Source organism: Perca flavescens, chromosome 21 (assembly GCF_004354835.1).
Source record: "Perca flavescens isolate YP-PL-M2 chromosome 21, PFLA_1.0, whole genome shotgun sequence".
Lineage (NCBI taxonomy): Eukaryota > Metazoa > Chordata > Actinopteri > Perciformes > Percidae > Perca > Perca flavescens.
Window position 1 is genome coordinate 25,428,580 of NC_041351.1, and position 20,845 is coordinate 25,449,424.

The 20,845-nt window shown below is 40.1% G+C and overlaps 1 protein-coding gene across 8 annotated transcripts in view; it reads right to left on the reverse strand.

The window, feature by feature from the left end:
* The window catches only part of ccdc57 (coiled-coil domain containing 57), an 86,835-nt gene that overhangs the window by 16,144 nt on the left and 49,846 nt on the right, over positions 1 to 20,845 (reverse strand). For 7 of the 8 annotated variants that reach the window (XM_028567302.1, XM_028567301.1, XM_028567300.1 and 4 more), the window contains 6 exons: positions 20,176 to 20,277; positions 19,690 to 19,847; positions 19,432 to 19,506; positions 15,235 to 15,435; positions 14,848 to 15,010; positions 10,576 to 10,668 (listed from right to left, as the gene is read on the reverse strand). In XM_028567302.1, coding sequence (XP_028423103.1) covers positions 10,576 to 10,668; positions 14,848 to 15,010; positions 15,235 to 15,435; positions 19,432 to 19,506; positions 19,690 to 19,847; positions 20,176 to 20,277 — 792 coding nt within the window. The remainder of the gene's footprint in view (positions 1 to 10,575; positions 10,669 to 14,847; positions 15,011 to 15,234; positions 15,436 to 19,431; positions 19,507 to 19,689; positions 19,848 to 20,175; positions 20,278 to 20,845) is intronic. The other variant, XM_028567298.1, reaches the window with a different exon arrangement.

Consider the following 20,845-nt stretch of genomic DNA (forward strand, 5'->3'; position numbering starts at 1 on the left):
AAGGTGGAACTTGCCTTATATTTTCCCTCCGGCACCGCTGCGAGACAACTCTCTCTTTTGAGCCGTGTATCACTGTTTGAGCGCCTTCCATTTACTCCTCAGGACGTCCCACGTGTTGTCGTAAGGGACATTCTAAAACGCTTAACGTGAAAAAGCTTAACGTGGTTTATCTATTAACAACGATCAATCATCACCAAATGTATCATGGTCATATCTTGTCATGAACACTTAAGCCTGTCAAAAAAACTAAATCGAAATCCAACGATTATAAAAGTTATCTCACGTTAATGTGTCAGATAACGTCCATAATATTTGGACATTGGGTTAGATTTGACCGTTTTAAGTGGTTATGATGAGCATATAGAAGAGGATTTTTTTGGTGATGATTGATCGTTGTTTAGGTACATTAAACCACGTTAAGCTTTTTCACATTAGGACTTATAAAGCCAATGAGAACCGTGGAGAGTCAACCCCCAGCCGCTCCTCTGCCTTGAAGCAGAAACGCTTTATGTCAGATAACGTCCAAAATAATTGGACATTGGGTTAGATTATTTGACAGTTTTCCGTGGTTATGATGGGTAATATGAGAGAGAAATTTGGTGATGATTGATCATTGTTTTGGTACATTATAACCACGTTAAGTTTTTTCTTCGCCATATGGCCAATGATGAAGAAAACAACGTGAGATAACTTCTATAATCGTTGGATTTCGATTTAGTTTTTTTGACAGGCTTAAGTGTTCATGACAAGATATGACCATGATACATCTGGTGATGATTGATCGTTGTTTAGATACATTAAACCCCGTTAAGCTTTTTCACGTTAAGCGTTTTTAGAATGTCCTTGTCATAACCTTTGTTGGTCATTTCCTTCGCGTGCTCCTGATAAATGATGGTGTTTCTTAGATTCTTTGATTTTCTTAGATTTTGCTATCTAAAATAGCTGTTATATTTTTCTGGTAAATTAAATTAAAAAAGTATCTTGTCTCCTCGTTTGTCGTTTTTGTTGACACCTGTCATGTGTGCAAACAGAGCGGAAATACTGGGCGGAAATGAACTGAAACTTCTTCTTCTTCGTTTTATTGCGGGTTGCAACCATAAAATGACCTAAAACTTAATTGCAATTCATTATTTATTCGGCAAATAACGTTTCCATCAGCGTTTATCGCATAAGCCGTATATCGATCAAGAGAAAATCCGATGAGACCGAGCGTATTTTCTTTGAGTCAATATTCATGAAATTCTATCGGATTTTACTGTTTCCATAAGGCATTTTTCATTCGATATCACTTAATTTGGATAAAAACGGGTCGATGGAAACATAGCAATTGTCTAAAAGCCACCATGGGTTTAGCGGATAACGGTGGTACTGCACCCCATGGCCGAGAAAGACTTTTCACACAGACTTTGCATGGAGAAAGAAACTTCTATATTTCAGCGGATAATTTTTTTGGGGGTATATCAACTTACCAGCCCGAACACTTAAAGGGTCCTTGTTTAAAATGTCACGTTTTTAAAAATTTTAATATCCACTAGTAGCCGAATCTAGTTGTTAAATTAGGTATGAAGAACGTACATAATGATGCAAGCAGACCCGCGGGACTGCGCCCGCTCACATGACTGTTCTCCCGAGGTCCTGTAGCTGTAATAATGGATATAGCTAATGGTTGTAATTCACCATGTGTTCTATTAATATATTAATTTGCCTTTTTGGTAAGGTTACTAGCAAAACTCGTAGTTTTATTTTCCCTGAAACAAGTTTCCTTTTTATTTTTAAAGAACTCTAAACTAAAATCTAAACTTTTTTTGCAACTTTCACTGTCTCCCACAACTTCATTGCAACAAACATAAAAATATCCTGGAGCGACTGGTAAACTCGGTTTTGCATTCTATCACCTTAAGCTTTGAACTCGCAGGGCCCTATTTTAACAATCTGAAACGCAAGTATCAAACGTGAAACGCAAGTAGCTTTGTGGGCGGATCTCGGGCCCTAAATGACTCTTGCGCCCGACGCAAATCTAAAATGGGTTGGTCTGAAGTAGCTAGGTGTGGTTTGGGCGTAACGTGCAATAAACCAATCAGAGCGTCATCTCACATTCCCTTTAAGAGCAGGTACGCTTGTTCCATGGTGGACTGCTATTACGACGGCAGATTTGCCTGGTGCACGCCAGCGGGAGCTGTCCGGGATGCGGCAAAGTAATAAATGCCCGTCTTGACCAGGTGGCGATGTTGCCTCTTGGGCGCATCTCCTCAAGTCTGGAGAGGATTGCTGCAGCCATGGCGCGTGGGCCTCCAAACGCACCACCTGCTCCCGTTGTGCCCCTTCCTCCTCCCCCCACTCCATCTCCGTCCACCCGCTCCACCAGGAGCACATTGCCACTAGTTTGTAGTAGTTCAACATCACGTCATGTCATCAACACATCCATAATTCATGGAAATGTTGTGTAAAACACAACAAGCCACAAAGAATGCTGCGACTTTTTGAGGACTGTATTGTAAAGTGCCTCCTGACCTATTCAAACACCTGAAGCGCATTTTCAGTAATATTTTTCCTTGTAATTATGTATGGTTTGCAAAAGTGAAGAAGAAAAAAGAAGTGCTGTGTACGTGTAGATGAGAGAAGCAAAGTGTATGCGCGTTATGCACATGCTACATTATGGCCAAGCATGTGCCCCTAAAATAGCATCTGAATAACGCGCCACTGACTTTAGACTAGTGCCACTAACTTTAGACTAGTTTTTCCTGGTCTGTGTCAGAATTGTTTCCTGAAACTGCAAAGTAGCACTGGGGAACGTTTGCGCCTGAACACGCCGCAAATACATTCCCTAATTTACCGACGTGCATCTGTGGAGGGAAAAGTCCACTGTGCGTCGGGTGCAAAATAGGAACGATACATGCGTCGGTGTACAAAGTCAATTGTGCTGAGTGCAAGATAGGGCCCCTAATCTTCAGGTCCAAAGGCAAACATTGATCAAGTTATTATCCAGGTGATGACTCCTCTAGCTATTTGGGCTATATATATACCAAAACAATGGATGGTAAACCCGGACTTTTGATGACATTGGGAAGTTGCGTGGAATTATGTGAGTAATATTTATTGTTAAACACCATCGCTGATTAGAATGAGTCTGTTCACAGACGAGTTTACCCATTCAAGTTTATTCACGTTACGTTTAGTAACGTTTATTCATGTCATTCTAATAAAATAGCTGCAGTTTCTTCAACATAATTAAGTTTTTTCTTGATTTGATTTTTATTGGTAGCTGACCAGTTAGCTAGTGAGCCAGCAAGCTAACATTAGCCATCAGCTAAAACCACAATATGACAAAATATTTCACATGTCAATGTCACCTTTTGGATGGTTTCAACACCGGGCGGATGGGGTTTGTTGTAACGCTAGCTAGCTACTCAACGAGGCTGAGAGACAGGTGTGGGTGGGGATTGCCGGGGGAATCTCCAGGACGGCAAGGATGTTCGATGGCCGTTGTGCAGCAGCTCTCAGCTGCCCGGAATGATCTCCCCCTTCACTTTTCTGTAATATTAACTATTTGTTTTGGTGCTTAACCCATCTTTTTGTCTGGTTAATTGAGCTACTGTAATTAACTGTAAAGACAGCTACACGCAAAGGGGGGAGAAATTCGGCAGGGAGGAGATTTTCGACACGAACATCGGTAGCGCTAACGGAGACGTAGCTAACATTATGGATGGCCGCTGTTGTGACTCGGGTGCATGGGTCTGATATAGTCTGTTTCCCGACGCTTCATTAAACTGCCGTTAGCGTCGTTAGCACCCGGCACCGTTTACGGATTGCTGTAATGACAGTGGCTGGCTGGGGGCTAACGGTAACTAGCCAGCTCCATGTCCCGGAGCTTAATTCGCTCTCATCGCGAATTAAGTCTCTTTGCACCGGGGGAGTGAGGCAGACAGACCGGGGTGTGCTAGCTGGCTGAATTAGCATTAGATTAGTCGTCTATGTGGTTAACGTTACTGGTGAACTCATCCATGGGTTAGCCCAGTGCTGCTTTTATCCACTTATCACAATATTGTATAGGGTTACTATAATGTTAACCACCAAGCATTAGCATTAACGTTAGCTACTTGTCAACCAGCACATTGTAGTAACGTTAAGCTGGATCGATAGTGATATGTATCAATAAATAAGATCTCTGCTGCATTACTGTGTTGCAAAGTGGCATGTTATTAATCACAAAATGATGCCTTTGGGTTACGAGTATTTTTTTCTGTGACATATGATTCACAATTACTCTCGAATGTATCATCTGGGTTCACGTGTTTTGACTGAAGTTACGAGTAACTAGAGGGTGAAAGGTTATTGACGCCACTGACAGGCGACTAAAAGAAACATCCCGTGTCAGAAATAAAATAACAAGATTTCTCTGGGTTTGACATTTGACGGAAACATTTTGGGATAGTGTAAGTACACTGTATACTATGAACCCGCCGCCTGGGCCGGATTGGCTGGCCTGTTTCCCCTGGTTTGCTACAACACATTTAAAATATATATAACATAGGTATGGTCGTTTTTAGACATTTTAATGCAGAAATGTTACAAATTGTACCTTTAACTGGAACTGGACTGATTGTTAATCAGAATCAGGTGTGTTAATGCAGACACAAAAAATATGCAGGGCGGTTGTCCACAGCACAATGCCTGATTAGATATGTGTATGATCATCTTGCAATACCAGGTGCTTGAACTCAGAACCTTTGAGGCTGTAGGCAGGTTCTGATCTCAGGGAGCTATTATCTGGGTGATGTCACAAGTGGCATCAGGGGCAGGTCCCATGTTGGGGATCTTGGGGCTTTAGGGGGATGCAACCTCCAAACCCCCCTAAGGAAAAGGAACAACAGAGTTTGACTCCCCATAGTGCCAGCCTCCCTTTGAGCCCTTGCAACAGGCAGGGCTGAAATGGGTGTCGGTTAAGACCGCATTGGCTGCTGGCCATTACCACGGCAAAACGTGTCCGTGAGCTACACGCTCCGTGAGTGCCTCATGTGTGAGGTGGAACCCAGACGGTTCGGGGGTCACGTTGTAGCCGAACACTGCATTCCTGCCAAAAGTGCTGTCCCATTTACACCTCGACCAACCTCTAAGACTCTCCCGGTTCAGCCCCCTGCCTGGTGATGGAGGGATCGAGCCGGAAATGTTGTGCCCAGTCTGGGCCTTGAGAGCCGTGGGCATTCGGCGGTCAGAACAGCTGTTCTTCTGCTATAGTGGCCGAATAAAGCTTGCGCTATCTCCAAACAATGCCTCTCCCACTGGATTGTGAATGTTATTAGCTATGCGTATGGGGTGAGTAACCGCCCCCTGCCATCTGGCGTGAGGTGCCACTCTACTAGGAGTGTTTCCACTTCGTGGGCTGCCCTGAGAGGTGTACCCCTAGAGGACATATGTGCCGCTACATCGTGGGCATTGCCGGGCACATTCTCCAGGTTTTACAGGGTCAATGTTGCCATTGCTCATCTACTGGGGGTGGTCCTCCATCCAGGGTCTCCTGATTCTCCTCAATGAGGTGGGTATTCAGGATTCCTCGTGACTCTGCTGGTATAAGTCATTCAGTGCTTGAAGCACTGCCTCTGGCGGTCAGCAGGGATGAAATAGAACAAAAGTTACCAATATAAATACGGTTCTATGAATCCCAAATCCCCTGATGACACTGGAAGATATAGTCTCTCCTGGGTCATCCAGGGTTCACAAGTAACATTGTTGGTATACATAATCAAACTGCGCATGCGCAAAGGGAATATTCAGTGCTTTAAGCACCGCCTCTGGTAGTCATTCGGGATTCATAGAACCGTAGTTACATTCGTAACTTTTGGTTTATAAGGGCAAGAACTTGATATGTTTTTCCTTTTGGTACCAGTGGACCCCACAGAGGTTGGTATTTTTGGAGGCACTGAGCCAGACTGAAAGGCCATCATACCTCTCAGGATGCTTGAGGAAAAGGCCAAAGGCCAAAATAGAATAACTGCCTTGTGATTGTATGCCTCCACTAACCAGTCAAGTTGACATCCATGTCTTTCAAGACTTGTATAATGTATGTAGTGAAGACTTTGAAGCAATTTAATAAAAGGTATTAAGTGTATTTGTGTTTTTGGCAACAACAAAAAAAGGACGCTTCACACATATCTTTAACCCAGCAGCACAGAAGATCTATACAATCACCACAGTTTTAAGGTGGGCACCCAAGAGTAGTGTCACCAATTCAGTATCTGACCAAATGTGATTATGGTCACAATCTCCCCTTCTTTCCTGAGTTATGCAGTAGAATAGTGGTCAGAGAAGTGTTTTGCAGAAAATGATGATGTTAACAAGAAGTTGACTCGACCTTTTGAATATAAAACGTCATCACTTTATCGTTTTATCATATTAGACATTTGTGAGAAATGTTGTCATAATTAGCGTATAAGTTCTTCTGAGATATCGTGTTTATATGTACAACCTGAAAACATAATTGATTTTTAAAAATGTTGATTTAATTATGCCTCCTGCCAATCTGATGATGGGAGGCAGTTTTGGGGCAACAATAAAGAAAGCCCTGTCCCATATTTTGTCCTGGATCTCTGGACAGACAGAAGTCTTTCGTCAAACGATCTCAGATCTCTGACAGTGTGATATGGGGACAGGTGTTCCGCAATATGAAAGGGGGCCAAACCATTTAACTCTTTGAACACAAAGAGGATTTTACAACCAACTCTGTAGCTAAGTGGCAGCCAGTGTAAGGAGGCAAGAATGGAACAAAATGTGCCCAGAGCCAGAGCTTCATAAAGCTTGATTTTACCACCTGCTTTCTTTGTTTGTCAAACATCAGTATGCAACTTGAGTATTCTACCGATTATTCCATCGATTAATCGAGTAATCGGATAAGAAATACTTTTGTTTTATTGAAGAACAATAATATACAATAGTTTGGTTTAATTTTTGGAAAAAGCAACATTGTTATTGCCTACATTTCTTACAATATCATGTCTCAAAAAACTAAACATTAAGTGCATTTAAGTGCCATACTACATTGTTTTTAAAGAAAACATTTTCTGAAATGCAATACCAACCTCAAACTAAGGTATACATTAAACATACATAAACATTACCTTATGTTGTGCAACTTAACTTTCAGAACTACTAGTTTCAACCTGAGACTGATCTGTATATAGGCCTATATGTAAATATTAGTTATACTAAACCTATTTCCATTTATATATTTGATTACAATGTCACACAGCTCTGTTACACTTATGCTAGTAGATTGTTGATCAATTGTTTCTCCATGAAGACAGCGAGTGAGAGAAAATGGTGCGCAACAATCAGCTGTTTTTCTGAAGGGATAGTCAACAAGTCGACTCTTTATATCAAATTGTGGTCACCACTACGTATTTTCTTTTTTAAAGATTATTTTTGGGGCATTTTTAGGCCTTTATTGACAGGACAGCTGAAGAAATGAAAGGGGAAAAAGGAGGGGGGGGGGAACGACATGCAGCAAACTGAGCTATCCGGGCGCCCCACTATGTATTTTCTTGTATTTGTTTTTGGTAGTTGTTGTGTTTGGTAGTTTCATCGTCCATACAACTCTGTGATTTACTTTTGTTGGGTCTGCTTTGTGGAATGGAGGATTAAGGTAGAATCAATGTTTTCTGTTGAGATGCTTAAGCATTGAAGTTGTGCTATTAATGTGGTAAGCTAGTTTTCGTTTTAATTACGTTTGAACTGATTCCAAGCTATGGACACTTTGTCGTTTTCTCCAGCTCTCTTCTCTTAGCCCCTCACTATTTAAGCTGCCGTCAGTCTTCATGGCATGTGTCGCCAGCAGCGTCAGCCCGGTGTGTGACAGTAATAATCATCTGTGCGGAAACACTGTGAGCAATACAACGTTGGCAACATTGATTAAACAAAGTTTTGAGGCAAATCCTTTTGCATCAAGGATTTTTAGTAATCAAATTATTCGAGTTACTCAAGGAATCGTTTCAGCCCTAGTTCTGAGCAAACCTAGCAGTGGCTGTGGAAGCATTCAAATATACGGCAGCAGAGAAGAGTGGGTTTGGCCATTTATGTCATGATGCCATCATGGCAGCCCCTCCCTCTCCCTGTTTGTGTGCGTTGTTTGTTTCCCTGTTTGTGATCCCTGATGTTTCTCCCTCCTGCTCTGTGTCTGTAAGTTGTGGGCATGGATAATTTTGCAGGCTGTGCCAGGTGAAGCTTATTCCCTAATCATCCCCAGCAGTACTTAAGGCCGGCTCTGTGATCCACTTGTTGCCAGATTGTCCAGTGTACTCGCGTGGTACAGTTGTAGATCCTGGCTCCCTGTGTAATTCTATTTCCTGGTGTTCTAGATTGATCTCTGTGATGTCATGTGATCTGTGTTTTCTCCTGTTTCAGTCTGCCTTGCTTGACAGCAAATGTGGATGTTGAAATCTCAGAATGAGAATATTCAGTGTTTCCCACACATAGACTAATTTGTGGCGGTGCGCCACACAATCAACACCGGCTGCCACATACTACGTTTCGTTATTGATTTTTTTTCTTTCCCTGCCCTCCTCCTACAGGCTACACACACACACACACACACACACACACGAAAACGAGAGAAGATGGCTGGTAGGGTTGTTTACCGAACCCGGTACTTTTACCGGTACCGACCAAATCATGTCAGTACTACCGAGTATTGGTTCACGTAAAATCAAACTGAAATCATTTTTTGTAATTACTAGTGTTGTCAGTTAAACGCGTTATTAACGGTGTATAACGCAAACCCATTTTAACGGCGTACATTTTTTTATTGCAAGATTAACGTTCTTTTTGGCCTAGCAAACTTTGTAGTTTTTTTTCACATTCTGTTGCAACAACTAGTAATTTTTGAAAAAACTACAACACCACACCGAATCTAGCTAGACCGGAAACAAAACAACAGGCCCGCTGCACACACTTGTTTGGGCTTGCGAGCCGGCCAAAGAGTATAGGCTAACGTTACGTTTTGAGTGGATGGCGAGTGTGAGACGTCGAAATGGATGCCAGTAAGATTCTGAATGGAAAGTTTACTTTTAAAAAGTTGCCAAATGGTTCCATTGACAAGACCAAAGTGATCTGTGTGTTTTGTCGTGAATGAGCTATCATCACAGCACGTCCAGTCTAGAATAACACTTGATGGCCAAGCACACAGCTGATGCCAATTCTCCGCCCCCTCGTCAAAGCCAGGTGACAATGGATGACTTCAGACAGAAGCACATGGATGTTAGTGTGAAATTGAACACTACGGTATTTGCACAAAGCAAGCTGATCCACTTTTCCATGTTGATAAGAGCATTAAAATGAGAAAAAATAATGGGACAAAAAGAAATCAAGGGACATTTAGAATAGATAAAAATGTGTGATTAATTGCGAGTTAAATATGACATTAATGCGATTAATCGCAATTAAATATTTTAATCGTTTAGTAATTACAAAGCTATAAAAATATTTTATATTCTGAATACAATGTTGTCAGTGTGTTAATGTTGGAGTCCCGACCTGACTCTTAGCAAACAAACGATTGCACCTGCTTTAGAAAGTTAACTAGTGCAAGTTTGTGGTAAAATGCAGTTGGGTTATCGAGATCAAACACATATGTAGCAGCTGTGAATCAAATAAACTTATTATAAATAATGTTATGTCATTTTTCTACTCTTACACTGAATGTTTGCTGCTTCAATCCAGATGAGTATTAAAAAGTATTTTCCGCAACTGAAAAAGGCACGTGTTGAGGATGAGGACCGGCCTGAACCGGAGGTATCAGTCTGAAACAGAGCTGAACAGTCCGACCAGTGTAATTAGTTATGTTATTAATTTTTTTACAATATTTTCAGGCTTCAACGAGTGCTGCTCAAGCAGAAAGACAGGGTCAGGGAGAGAAAGAGATAGATTTGTTAGGCATTGAAGAAAGAGTAAGAGAGGAGGACAGCATCCAACAGCATGTCCTCCTCAGTTTTTCATACTTGACAAAAATAAGTATTATGATAATATCACAAAATTATTATAGCAGAGTAAAAGACAATATCTAATCTACCTAAAAAGATCTAAACTAAAAGAACATATCTGGTTTCTATCATATTTTTTTGCCGTTTTCTCATCTTAAACAGATCGCATATGTTTTAATGCTGTCCCTGTTTCTCTCACTATTTAGAAATTGATCATTGTTTGTTTGATTGTGTCTAATCTAAGGATGTCTTTTCATACATCTCAGGGGGATTTATCCTGGCATACAATTTCTGTTAATTTCTGTACAAGTCCTACTCATTCTGTGACTGGAATCGGTGCAATACATGGTCAGAGATTCTGTGTGTTTGTGTCTCAGGTGTGAAAACAAGAACATGCCTGTCTGTCAGTTCACCACACAATCTATTTTTGTAAAGACACACTAAATGTTGAGGATTAATGATCAGTATAGCTGATTCCATTTTCATCAGGCCAGCACCCTTGTCTGCTAGGTGAAACATTTGATTTATTTTATTTGACTTGGTTAACATGTTAGCACCTTTTAATGGATCTATTAGTCTGCATAGTGTAAGGTGGATGTATTCTTACCTGTACTGCCTGGTCTCTCTCTGTTTTAACAGAACGTATTAAGACAGTCAAGTCCTGCAGACCTTGTTCTTTCTCCTTTAGCTCGGCTTTAGCCTGATAAAGACCAACATTAAACTTTAGCATTCGTATCATTATAGAGTAGTACAGCATCAAACAAGCATAGCGACTCAGGACCCTGACCCAGCTCACATTAATCATATCTTATTTATTAATGTTAAAGATGGACCAGGTCATCACTTTATTTGAAGGGCCACAAACATGAAGAAGTAATGTTTATTTAACAATGATTACAACACTACAATTTTTCAGAATATACAGTATGTACACTGTTGTGACTGGTCAGTTTTTTGAAGAATCAGAAATCATGATGATTGAAATACCTTAATTGATGCATTAATTAATGTATTGTTCCTGCATTAAGTCATGCATGAGATACTATTAATCCTTGTACATTACTGATAGTTCATGAAGTACTACATGAATGAATTAATGCTTTTTCATGCACAAAGTCATACATTAATTAAATCTTCCTTTTACTGATTAAAACAGGTCCACATCATAATGAGAAACTGTTCTTTTGCATTTTCTCAAAACTCCTGTTCACGTTGCTTGCTAAACTAGGATTAATCCACAGCTTTTGTGGCTTTTTTTTTTTTAAGATCAATTTTTTATTATTTTTATATTTTTGAACATACAAACACAATTGAACAAAATCAGAAACCCTCTCTCACCCTCCACCCTCGAGGAAAACAAAAACAAACAAATAAGCAAAAACAAAAACAGAGATCACACCTTGCCTAGTCACTCTCTAATTCTTGTAATGCTGAGGTCATTAGGACTGATATATGTGCTGCTGCATTTTTCCATAGATCTATAGTCAATGATTTGGCTTTGTTAATCCTTGCTGTAGAGAGCTCAAGCATAACTATGTCCAGAAAATACGCCAACCACTGTTTTATACAAAGCATGTATAATTGATGATTATTGATGTTGTTTTATTCCAAAACTCATGCACCTGTTCACACTCCCAGAACATGTGCAGGAAAGTTCCAGTTTGTTCAGGTTGGCAGAACATGCAATAGGGAGTAGGAATGGCTTTAGAGACGTATCTCTTCTGAGGTGTCCAATATGTCCTATGGCATATGTTGAAGTGGATCTGCTGGTGATTTGGGTTCTTGGAACAGTGGGAAATATTGTCCCAAACTGTCTCCCAATTAATTACGTTCCCCTGCGAGCTCAGCTCTTGCTCCCATTTCTTTATTATTGGGAGTTCTCCTTTGGATACTTACATCAGTTTAGCATAAATCCTGGACACTAATCCTCTCACAGGAGAATTAACAAGCCATTTAATGATTGGGTGCATCTCAAGACTGTTCCCCCATGGTACTCCATAAGATTTTAGGGTTGATCTTAAGCAAAGATAAAGGAAGAAGGATGTCCTAAGGACCTCAAAGCTAGCTCTCAGGTCTTCAAAACTTAACATAGCTTCATCATTGAATAACTGGTCTAGAGTATAAATACCTCCGTCACTCCATTGGTTATAAACAAAAGGTTTGTTACCAGACATTAAGTGTATGTTGTGCCAAATTAGGGTCTTCAAATGCCACTTATTGGTGTAGCGTAGTTGCTCCTCCACCTGCTTAAAATTGGTCACTGTGTTGTTGATAATAGGGCCATAGGCTAGCATACACTTTTTTGGACACACACCTGTGAAGGCAAGGTCTTGCAGTCTTAGACTTCCAGGGAGGTTTTGCTCTATTTCTCTTCATGGGACTGTGGATGAGGGGTCCATCCATACTCTGAGGGCCCGTAGCTGAAAGGCTCTGTGGTACACTTTAAGGTTGGGGAGGGCCAGGCCTCCCATGTTTGCGGTAGACCTGGTTATTTAATGAAATACGGAGACGAGTATAGGAGCTCAGTGTATTGCAACCATAGTGGCTGCCGGTCACATGCTCCTCTTTGTGGCTTTTTTTAACATTTCATTCAACTGTTGTCCTGGTGGCAGCTCTCCCAGGATGTGTCACATTTGTGCATGTTTTGCTACAGTATGTTTCCTGAAAAACAGTTGCAAAAGTCTTATTGAATCTGAAAGCAACACTGACTCATGTTTTGGCTCCGTCCCTACTTAGAGGGGTATTGGAAGGAAATTGATCCAGAACCGCTTCTGTCACTGTTTTGATGTATTGCAGAAAGGATGCGGTTACTTGCAGGGGGTCATATAGTTAGTGCCTTTACTACCCTTCTGGCACAGTGCCTGATACTTTAAAGGGGAGTGGTGGCCTAAAGGTTAGAGAACCGAGCTCCGGTTCAATCCCTGCCTCAGTCTCCCCACTGGATAAGGGATATGTTGTCTAACCTGAAGCCTGAAAAAAATCTGATGTATGCTCCAGGGTTCTCAAACGAAATACAAAAATACTTTTTTTTTTTTTTTTTTTTTTTTTACTTTTTTGATAAACCCTCCACACTAGTATGGAAATAAATGTACACACCTAGGTATGATTCTTGAACTTCCAGGAATGGAGGTGCTGCTTCTCCTTAAAGCGCCCATATTATGCTCATTTTCAGGTTCATAATTGTATTTTGAGGTTGTACCAGAATAGGTTTACATGGTTTAATTTTCAAAAAACACCATATTTTTTGTTGTACTGCACATTGCTGCAGCTCCTCTTTTCTTCCTGTGTTCAGGTCTCTGTTTTAGTGTTTTGCCATTGAGAACGAGCTATGTTAGCTACGGTTAGCCTCTTCGTTTTGGCTAGTGACGTAGAAAGTAGTAGTCTATACCATGTTGTACATTCCTCTATCAACTAGAACCATCTTAATATATCGAGTGACAGTAGAGGGAGAGGGTATTTAGTAAATGTATGTACATTGTAAAATTAAATAAAAAGAACTGTGAAAGAAAGAAAGGTCTTTGTAAGTCTGGCCCTTTATACAGATACTGAAGCAACAGCAGTATCAAAAATATACAGAGACAATATGCATCCACAAAAACCCATATTAGTTGAATTTTACTATGCATCAGTAACAGTGGCGGCTGCTGGTCATTCAAAGAGGGGAAGCTCATTTTTGGCCTACATCAAACAAATTGTCAATTTATTTATGTTAATATTATAATATGTGTATATATATATATATATATATATATATATATATATATATATATATATATATATATATATACATATATAGTAATGCAATAATTTAATTATATAATAATAACAAATAATAATGTAATTATCATAAGAATTTATAATATCCATGGGAAGGTTTCATCAAGAGGAATGGCCAGCAGTACATTTTCTTTGTCACAGCACAGCCATCTAACTTTGTCATACCAGGAGAGCTGAACAGACCTGTTACTTTGATCTGTCTTTTGCACTAAATCAATCCTAAGTGTTGATCCAACCCTGCTGTTTAATTCTAAGTTTCTCCTCATAAGGAATACTTTCAAATGGCTTCGCCAAAATCAGGTCGACAATATTAGCATTGTCTGCCATCGTGTGCAGTTTGCTAGCTAGCTAGTTCACCCCTACAACACTAGCCTAGCCTACTGTATGAATGAATGAATGAACAAACGATCTAACAAAACGATATTAAACTCGAAGGAGGAAATGTAGGAATTAGGTTAAACTGAAACAAGGAATGTGGTTTATAATTGTATGAAATGTATGATGAAAATTGGCGTCAATTTCGCCAGGCAAATACCAAGAAACAGGTTGCAGCAGTTCGTCTTTCAACTAGACTTGTAAAATCCGCGATGGGACTGAGCTGAGCTCTGCTTGAAGTTGAACAGCTTCGGCGACTTTTTATAGTACAAAATTGCTGTCAATCAAAAGGAGATACAGTCCTCCAATCATCACGCAGAAGCCCAGCGTGCAGGCCAGCCCACTGCTCCATTGACCCCCAGAGACGCTGAGCGTCCGTGGGCGGGACATAATCACAGCATTTATCCAATGACCGTCTAGTTTCGAAGCACTGAAAAAAACTGCTCAAAGCAGCCCCATTGAAGTCAACGGACGCTAGGCTTCAACGGGGAAATGCACTGAGACGCTACTGGAATGTATGAGAAGGAAATCAAGTCAGCCAATTCTGAACCAACTCGTCTTCGAGATGAACGTATTCTAACGCATTTTAGTCAATAAAATGTTAACACAATAGTACATTTCTGACCATTTAAATTTTAGACATTTTAGGGGAAGCTGAGCTTCCCTTGCAGTCTTAAAGAAATCGCCACTGATCAGTAAATCCACACACTGTACAGGGGGGGCATACCTGGTCTCTGGCCTGGGTCAGGTCTTGGATTAGCTGCTCATTAGCAAAGTAGTGTTGGGCCTTCATGTCCTCACATCTTCTCTGGCACTCCAGTTCAACCTGGACTTGCATCTGTTCTAAGGCCCTTTCTCTCTTTAAACCAGCACTCAGTTGTTCCTTGTACCTGGTAGATAAAACACACACACACACACACACACACACACACACACACACACACACACACACACACACACACACACACACACACCCCCGCTGGTCAACTTTTTATATAGCAGTTCACAGCTGCTGGTGTATGTACACACTGAATGCAGCCACATGCAGTACACACATATTTATATTAAGTTAAATGATAAATTATAAGTCTTTTTTCATCAATGTTTGTCTCACCTCTGGATTGTCTCATCTTTCTTTTTCAATGCCTCCTGATGATTTTTCTGTATGCAGCATACCTGTGCAGCCAGAACTTTCACATTCCCCTGTAATTTGACAATGCGTTTCTCAGCATTCTGCAGCTGCTTTATGTGGGTCTGACACTGAGCCTCCAGCTGAGCATCACACTTCTTTAGAGCCCGGGCCACATCTTCATATCTGGCCAGAAACAGCCATACAGTTAGACACTAGAAAACATTTAGAGGACCCATGATACAGGTAGGCACAGCGGAAAGCTTTCATACACAAGGTGACAGGAGTAGTTATTACCACTGTTATGTAGCTGAATAAGAGAATGAGGCACAGTCACCAGCTTTGCTAGGCTGCTAAGGAGCTTAAAGTTGCCTACACATGATCAGAGGTAAAACCACGAGGCAGGCGCAGAACATAGTGCCGGCACTCCGGCAAAGCGGAGTCCAGGTATACGTCATCATTGCTTTTAGCTAGCTCCTTTCATGGTTGTGCCTTGAAAGGTCAGCAGCAAAAAGGTCAAACAGGCATAACAGTGGATATTACAAGAGCGAATTAGAGGTCAATCTTATAATTAGAGATTAAACTGACTTTTTTCCACTTTCGAGCAGAGTCATTTAGGTAGATCAGTTGGAGAATAAAATGGGTTTCCTTCAGGCAGCTGTGCCAAAAAGTGCACCATTAAATACTGAACATAAGTTAATCATCTTTGGTAAATTGATAAAAGTCACTGCTCACTCGCGTACAGGATTGACAGAGAGAGACAGCTGTGTGCGGCTTGCACTGTTCTGGTACCGGTAAACTCAGATTTTGCGTGGAAATTATTAAGCAAAAGGTGAAATATGATGCACTCTGGAGAGATAGCATTCAATCATTAATAATTAATCAGTAGAGTTAGATAATGAGCTATAGAAATCAGTGTAAAATTCTTTAAAAAATTGGTAAAGCTATATTGTATAGTTTGTGTTGCCCCCATGAGGAATTCTAAGTAATGACAACAACACTGTCGGTGTGTCTACATGATACAAGGCTTCTGTGATCGCGCACCACCCCCACCCCTCCTCCACACAGTTGCTAGTAGCCCAGAGGAACACTTGGGATTAAAAAAACATGATCGACTCATCAGAAGAGGTAATTATCTTCACTCAAGTTTCAGCGCGCGAAAGTCGCCGGACGAGATAGTTTTGTGGAGCTGATAGTCTTAATCATCTTTGTATCAACTAATTTGGCAATGGCTTGAATGTAACGGACATTCATTAATATCAAAAGGTTACACATGCTGTATGCTGTATGCTTATGAAAACATCTCCAGAATTACATCTAACTGCAGTAATAGTAAAAGCCAATTCCCTCTTTTTTATGTATGTAGTGAGTAATTTTCCTTCTTTGTAGCTAAATAAACACCAAAGGTTATTTATCTGTGCCAAGTTGACCATATGTTGCATAAACAACTCATATGAGCATTTTCTTTCAATGTGCCACTTCTATGGTTAAGTTCTGGTTAAGTTTAGTCAAGCTTTTTGGGTAGGGACAGATCATGGCCATGGCTAAAAGGAAGTATTGCCAAACATGGCCAAACATGTTTGCTTGTTTGGCCTTTGTTGTAGTTGTAGCAAGATAGTAGATGTTTATTGATTATTAATCAATATAGCTGAAGTTGAATCAATTCCATTATACTTTATAAGCAGTTGTCTGTAATTATTTGTATGTGTTCTAGTAATAGCTGGTTGTACAGGTCAGCGCTTGAATTTCACTACTTCACTGTTCACTTTATAAATATGAGATACATTAATCAAATTAATTAATATCTGTATTTTTGAGAGAACACTACGGTTGAGACTGTATTCACAGTTCAGTTATTGGCCCCTAATTCCAGGGTGGTGCCCCGTTTTATTGTTAATTTGATACTTATGAATACACGTATTCATAACTATATTGATAATATTGATGTTGGGTACCGAGCTCCAAGGCTTTAATTGTAAAACAGTGCAAAATATTATCACACTAGCATGCCTTGTAACTAAACAATCAATCCTTATGAACTGGAAAGTCAGGAAGGCTAACTGTTTTGACATGTATAATTGGCTTGAGGAGATCCTGAACCTTATAAGTATAGAAAAAGCAGCGTCCTTATTGGTTTATCCAGATGGGGATGGGAATGGATTATGGGCCACAATAAGGTCATTCCTTGACTCACAACCCACCCTCCCCCTTCGTAATTATAAAAATGTATTTGCTGGACCTGGTACTACAGTCTTGGCCCCAGCATATCCCTTTCCGCTTGAGAATATTCTAAACACTGTAATTCCCCACCCCCTCCCTCTCTTGTATTTCATGTTTGTCCTGTCACTAATTTGTAGTTATGTAATGTATTTGTGCTGTGTATCTCTTTCTTTGTTTATTTCTTTGTCATGGAAAATCTTCAATAAAAAATTAAAATAATATATATATATATATTAGGGCGGTCAATCCATTAAAAAAAATTAACTAATTAATTGCACAATTTGCTGTAATTAATCGCGATTAATCGTTTTTTAAATTGAGACTGAAGCTTATAATAATGGATATTTAAATGCTAAATCACTTAACTTTGCAAATATGAAGAAAAAAACAAACAAGGAAAGGTTCTGCTAAGTTCAGAATGTTTAATATCTTTCAGAACAACAGCAGCAACAATTTGGCTTAGTCCTGCTGAAGGCTGCTGTAAACGGCTAGAAACTGTCTGACTTGAGAGCAGATTTTTGTCACCGTCCCCGGCTGCTGTCACCTGCTCTCGTCTACTTTACAGGCGAGGCGCAGTTCATCTCCAACAAGCCTATGTTCAGTCGCCGGCAGGGCAGTCGGGACTCACCCGGAAATGGCGAGCAGGATGAGGTGACTAGAGTCTCTCAAAATCTGACAAAAATCTTCTAAACTGACCTTTGTTGAGCTGAAATGAAGACAGATTCAGCAACTGCACGGCCTATTTCTCGCTTAAAATGTTTTCAGAAACATGTTTCAGTGAACTATTTTAGTACAATATGAGATCGTATTCTGAACGGCCGCCATGACTGGCTTTGGATTTCCGGAGAAAACAAACACATGTGACGCGTTCGTCCAATCAGCTGCCGGTTTTCATTACTTGGGCAACAATACAGAGTAGCGCCGCCTGCTGTTATGGAGGCGTATTATGTTCCTCAGCCGCCACATGAAGTAAACAAACAGAGCTGCGTTAATTTCGTTAATTTTTTTTTAACGATTTAAATATTAAAAAATGAACGCGTTAATTTTGACAGCCCTAATATATATATATTGATAAAATGTCTGATAATTGCTAAGTGCCTTCCTAATTCCCAACACCACAGTCTCCCATGTCTTGTTAGGATCTGAACCTCGCTTTAAGATAATTTATTTAAGATTATCATTCATAATAGATTATCAGATCCAGTTTTTTTGACGGATTTGACGATATTTGTGCATCTGGGATGCAATGTAGCAATGTATATATTGATCTGGTTACAATTGCAGTCTGGGTAGCAATAGCTTGCACTTGCCCCATTTGGTCATATATCATGATGTAGCTAGGAACTATCTTGGACCAAACAGATGCTTGAGTTGAGCTATATGCAGCTGCTGGACAGAGCCATATGGAGACCAATACATTATTTTTTTTACTTTTGTTAAAGCATTTTTCAGTCAATGGTGAAAACCACAGATATGACAGGTTATAGTGTGAATTGCCATGCTCACCTCACTGACTTTACCAACCAATGCAAAATTCTAATGATGTAATGACCCTTCCTTCTTTCAAAGTTCCTTGGGCTGGTGTGGAAGGTGTACTTTCGGGGTTCTCAGCCTGTTTGTCCTCCCCAATATTTTTTCTTTTTCCTTCGCCGATACGTGCTCCCTCCTATTGTTGTTTTTGTTGCCATCAACACCCAAAAAGCTGGAAAACTGGTGAGCTGAGTCAAATCCTATGTTCAGAAGTGAACATATTCTACAAACAGTTGTAAATTACACTATTGGTCCAGTCATAGGCCTCTTAACTGTTTCTTTTTTATGTGCAAATTTTTAGATGTGTTTTTTCTTTCTCTCTATCTCTTTCTCTCTCTCTCTCTCTCTCCCCTCAGGCCACATGCGCTCCTGCAGTAGCTGCCTAGACCAGCAGCTGGCTCTAACTGCCTAAATGTGTTATTAATGACTCACTTCTTAATGTGGTCATCCTCTTCTTTCTTCAATTTGGTCTTGATACATTTCAGCTCGTCCTCAAGCTCCTCTAACCTTAGACAGAAGATAGTCACAAAATCTTAAAAACGCACACACACACACACACACACACAGACAACACAACACCCCCCCACCCACACACACAGACAACACAACACAACACACAAACACACACACACACACACACACACACACACACACACACACACACACACACACACACACACACACACACACTTGTAGTCCTTGACAGCAGTGAGGTCTTTAATCTCGAGTTCTTTGTGTTGTAGCTGGGTTTGTATCTGCTGACAGAACTCATTAGAAGCTTTGAGAACCTCTGTGTTCTGATGCTGAGCTTGGCTGTGAACTTCAATCTCTTTAGACAGCAGCACCACCTAGACAAGGACACACACACAGCAAAAAATGATGACGACAACTTTACATGTGAAGGACTAGCCATGGGAAGATTAGAGGTCAACAAGAAAACCAAACACGTAAATCGGCTGCAATAATATTTAGATTTCTTTTTTTAAATGAATTGAACTTTTAAGGCAAATAACAGAACAAATTTGCATACAATATATGTTGTTTATATACAGTATGTCTTGTTTTTTGTCCACCTTACGCAACAAACCTAGTATTTATAGACAACATAAATTGACAAATTACTTTAGTAAAGCACATCCTGTTTACAAATAAACACCATTCTTTTACTCTTCTCACCTTGATATCATAAGACAGCATCACAGCGTGCACCTCATCCAATTTCAAATTGAACTCATGTTCCCGCTGTCTGAGCTCACTGTCAAATGCTGCGGTCATCTCCTGTTAACCAGAGTGAAGAGATCTTGTGTATACATTTTACCACTTTTGCATTTATTATGGGATATAGGCGTAGTTACTTTAACTCAACATAACATAACTAAGCAGCTTTCATCCCTACGAGCCTCCACTTTGTATTGTGTGGTTTCTATTCAAACTCTGCTTGGTTGCTACTGTATACAGTGTAAACATGAATTACTTAACAGCACAAATCAAGAAGAGATCACTGCTCTCTAGAATTAACAAACATCTTCCAACATTTTGCAAGCAATGACAGATAGTGGCGGACAGAGTGTTGGTTGATACTGCACAGTGTTGCCATATATAAATATAAATATATATTATAATACTATAATATAATATATAAACCAAGAACTTTATATCTAGGCCTATAAAAGAGGTCAACAAAATATAAATATACCCAAAATAGCAACAGCAGACAGAATGTGAACTGACCAAACTAAGCTAACTGAATGAAACAAAAGGGGACATATATACTTTGGCTTGGGCAAAAAAAATGACACACAAACCTAAAACCCCCTTCTAACTTGGCACATAAACAAAAAATACT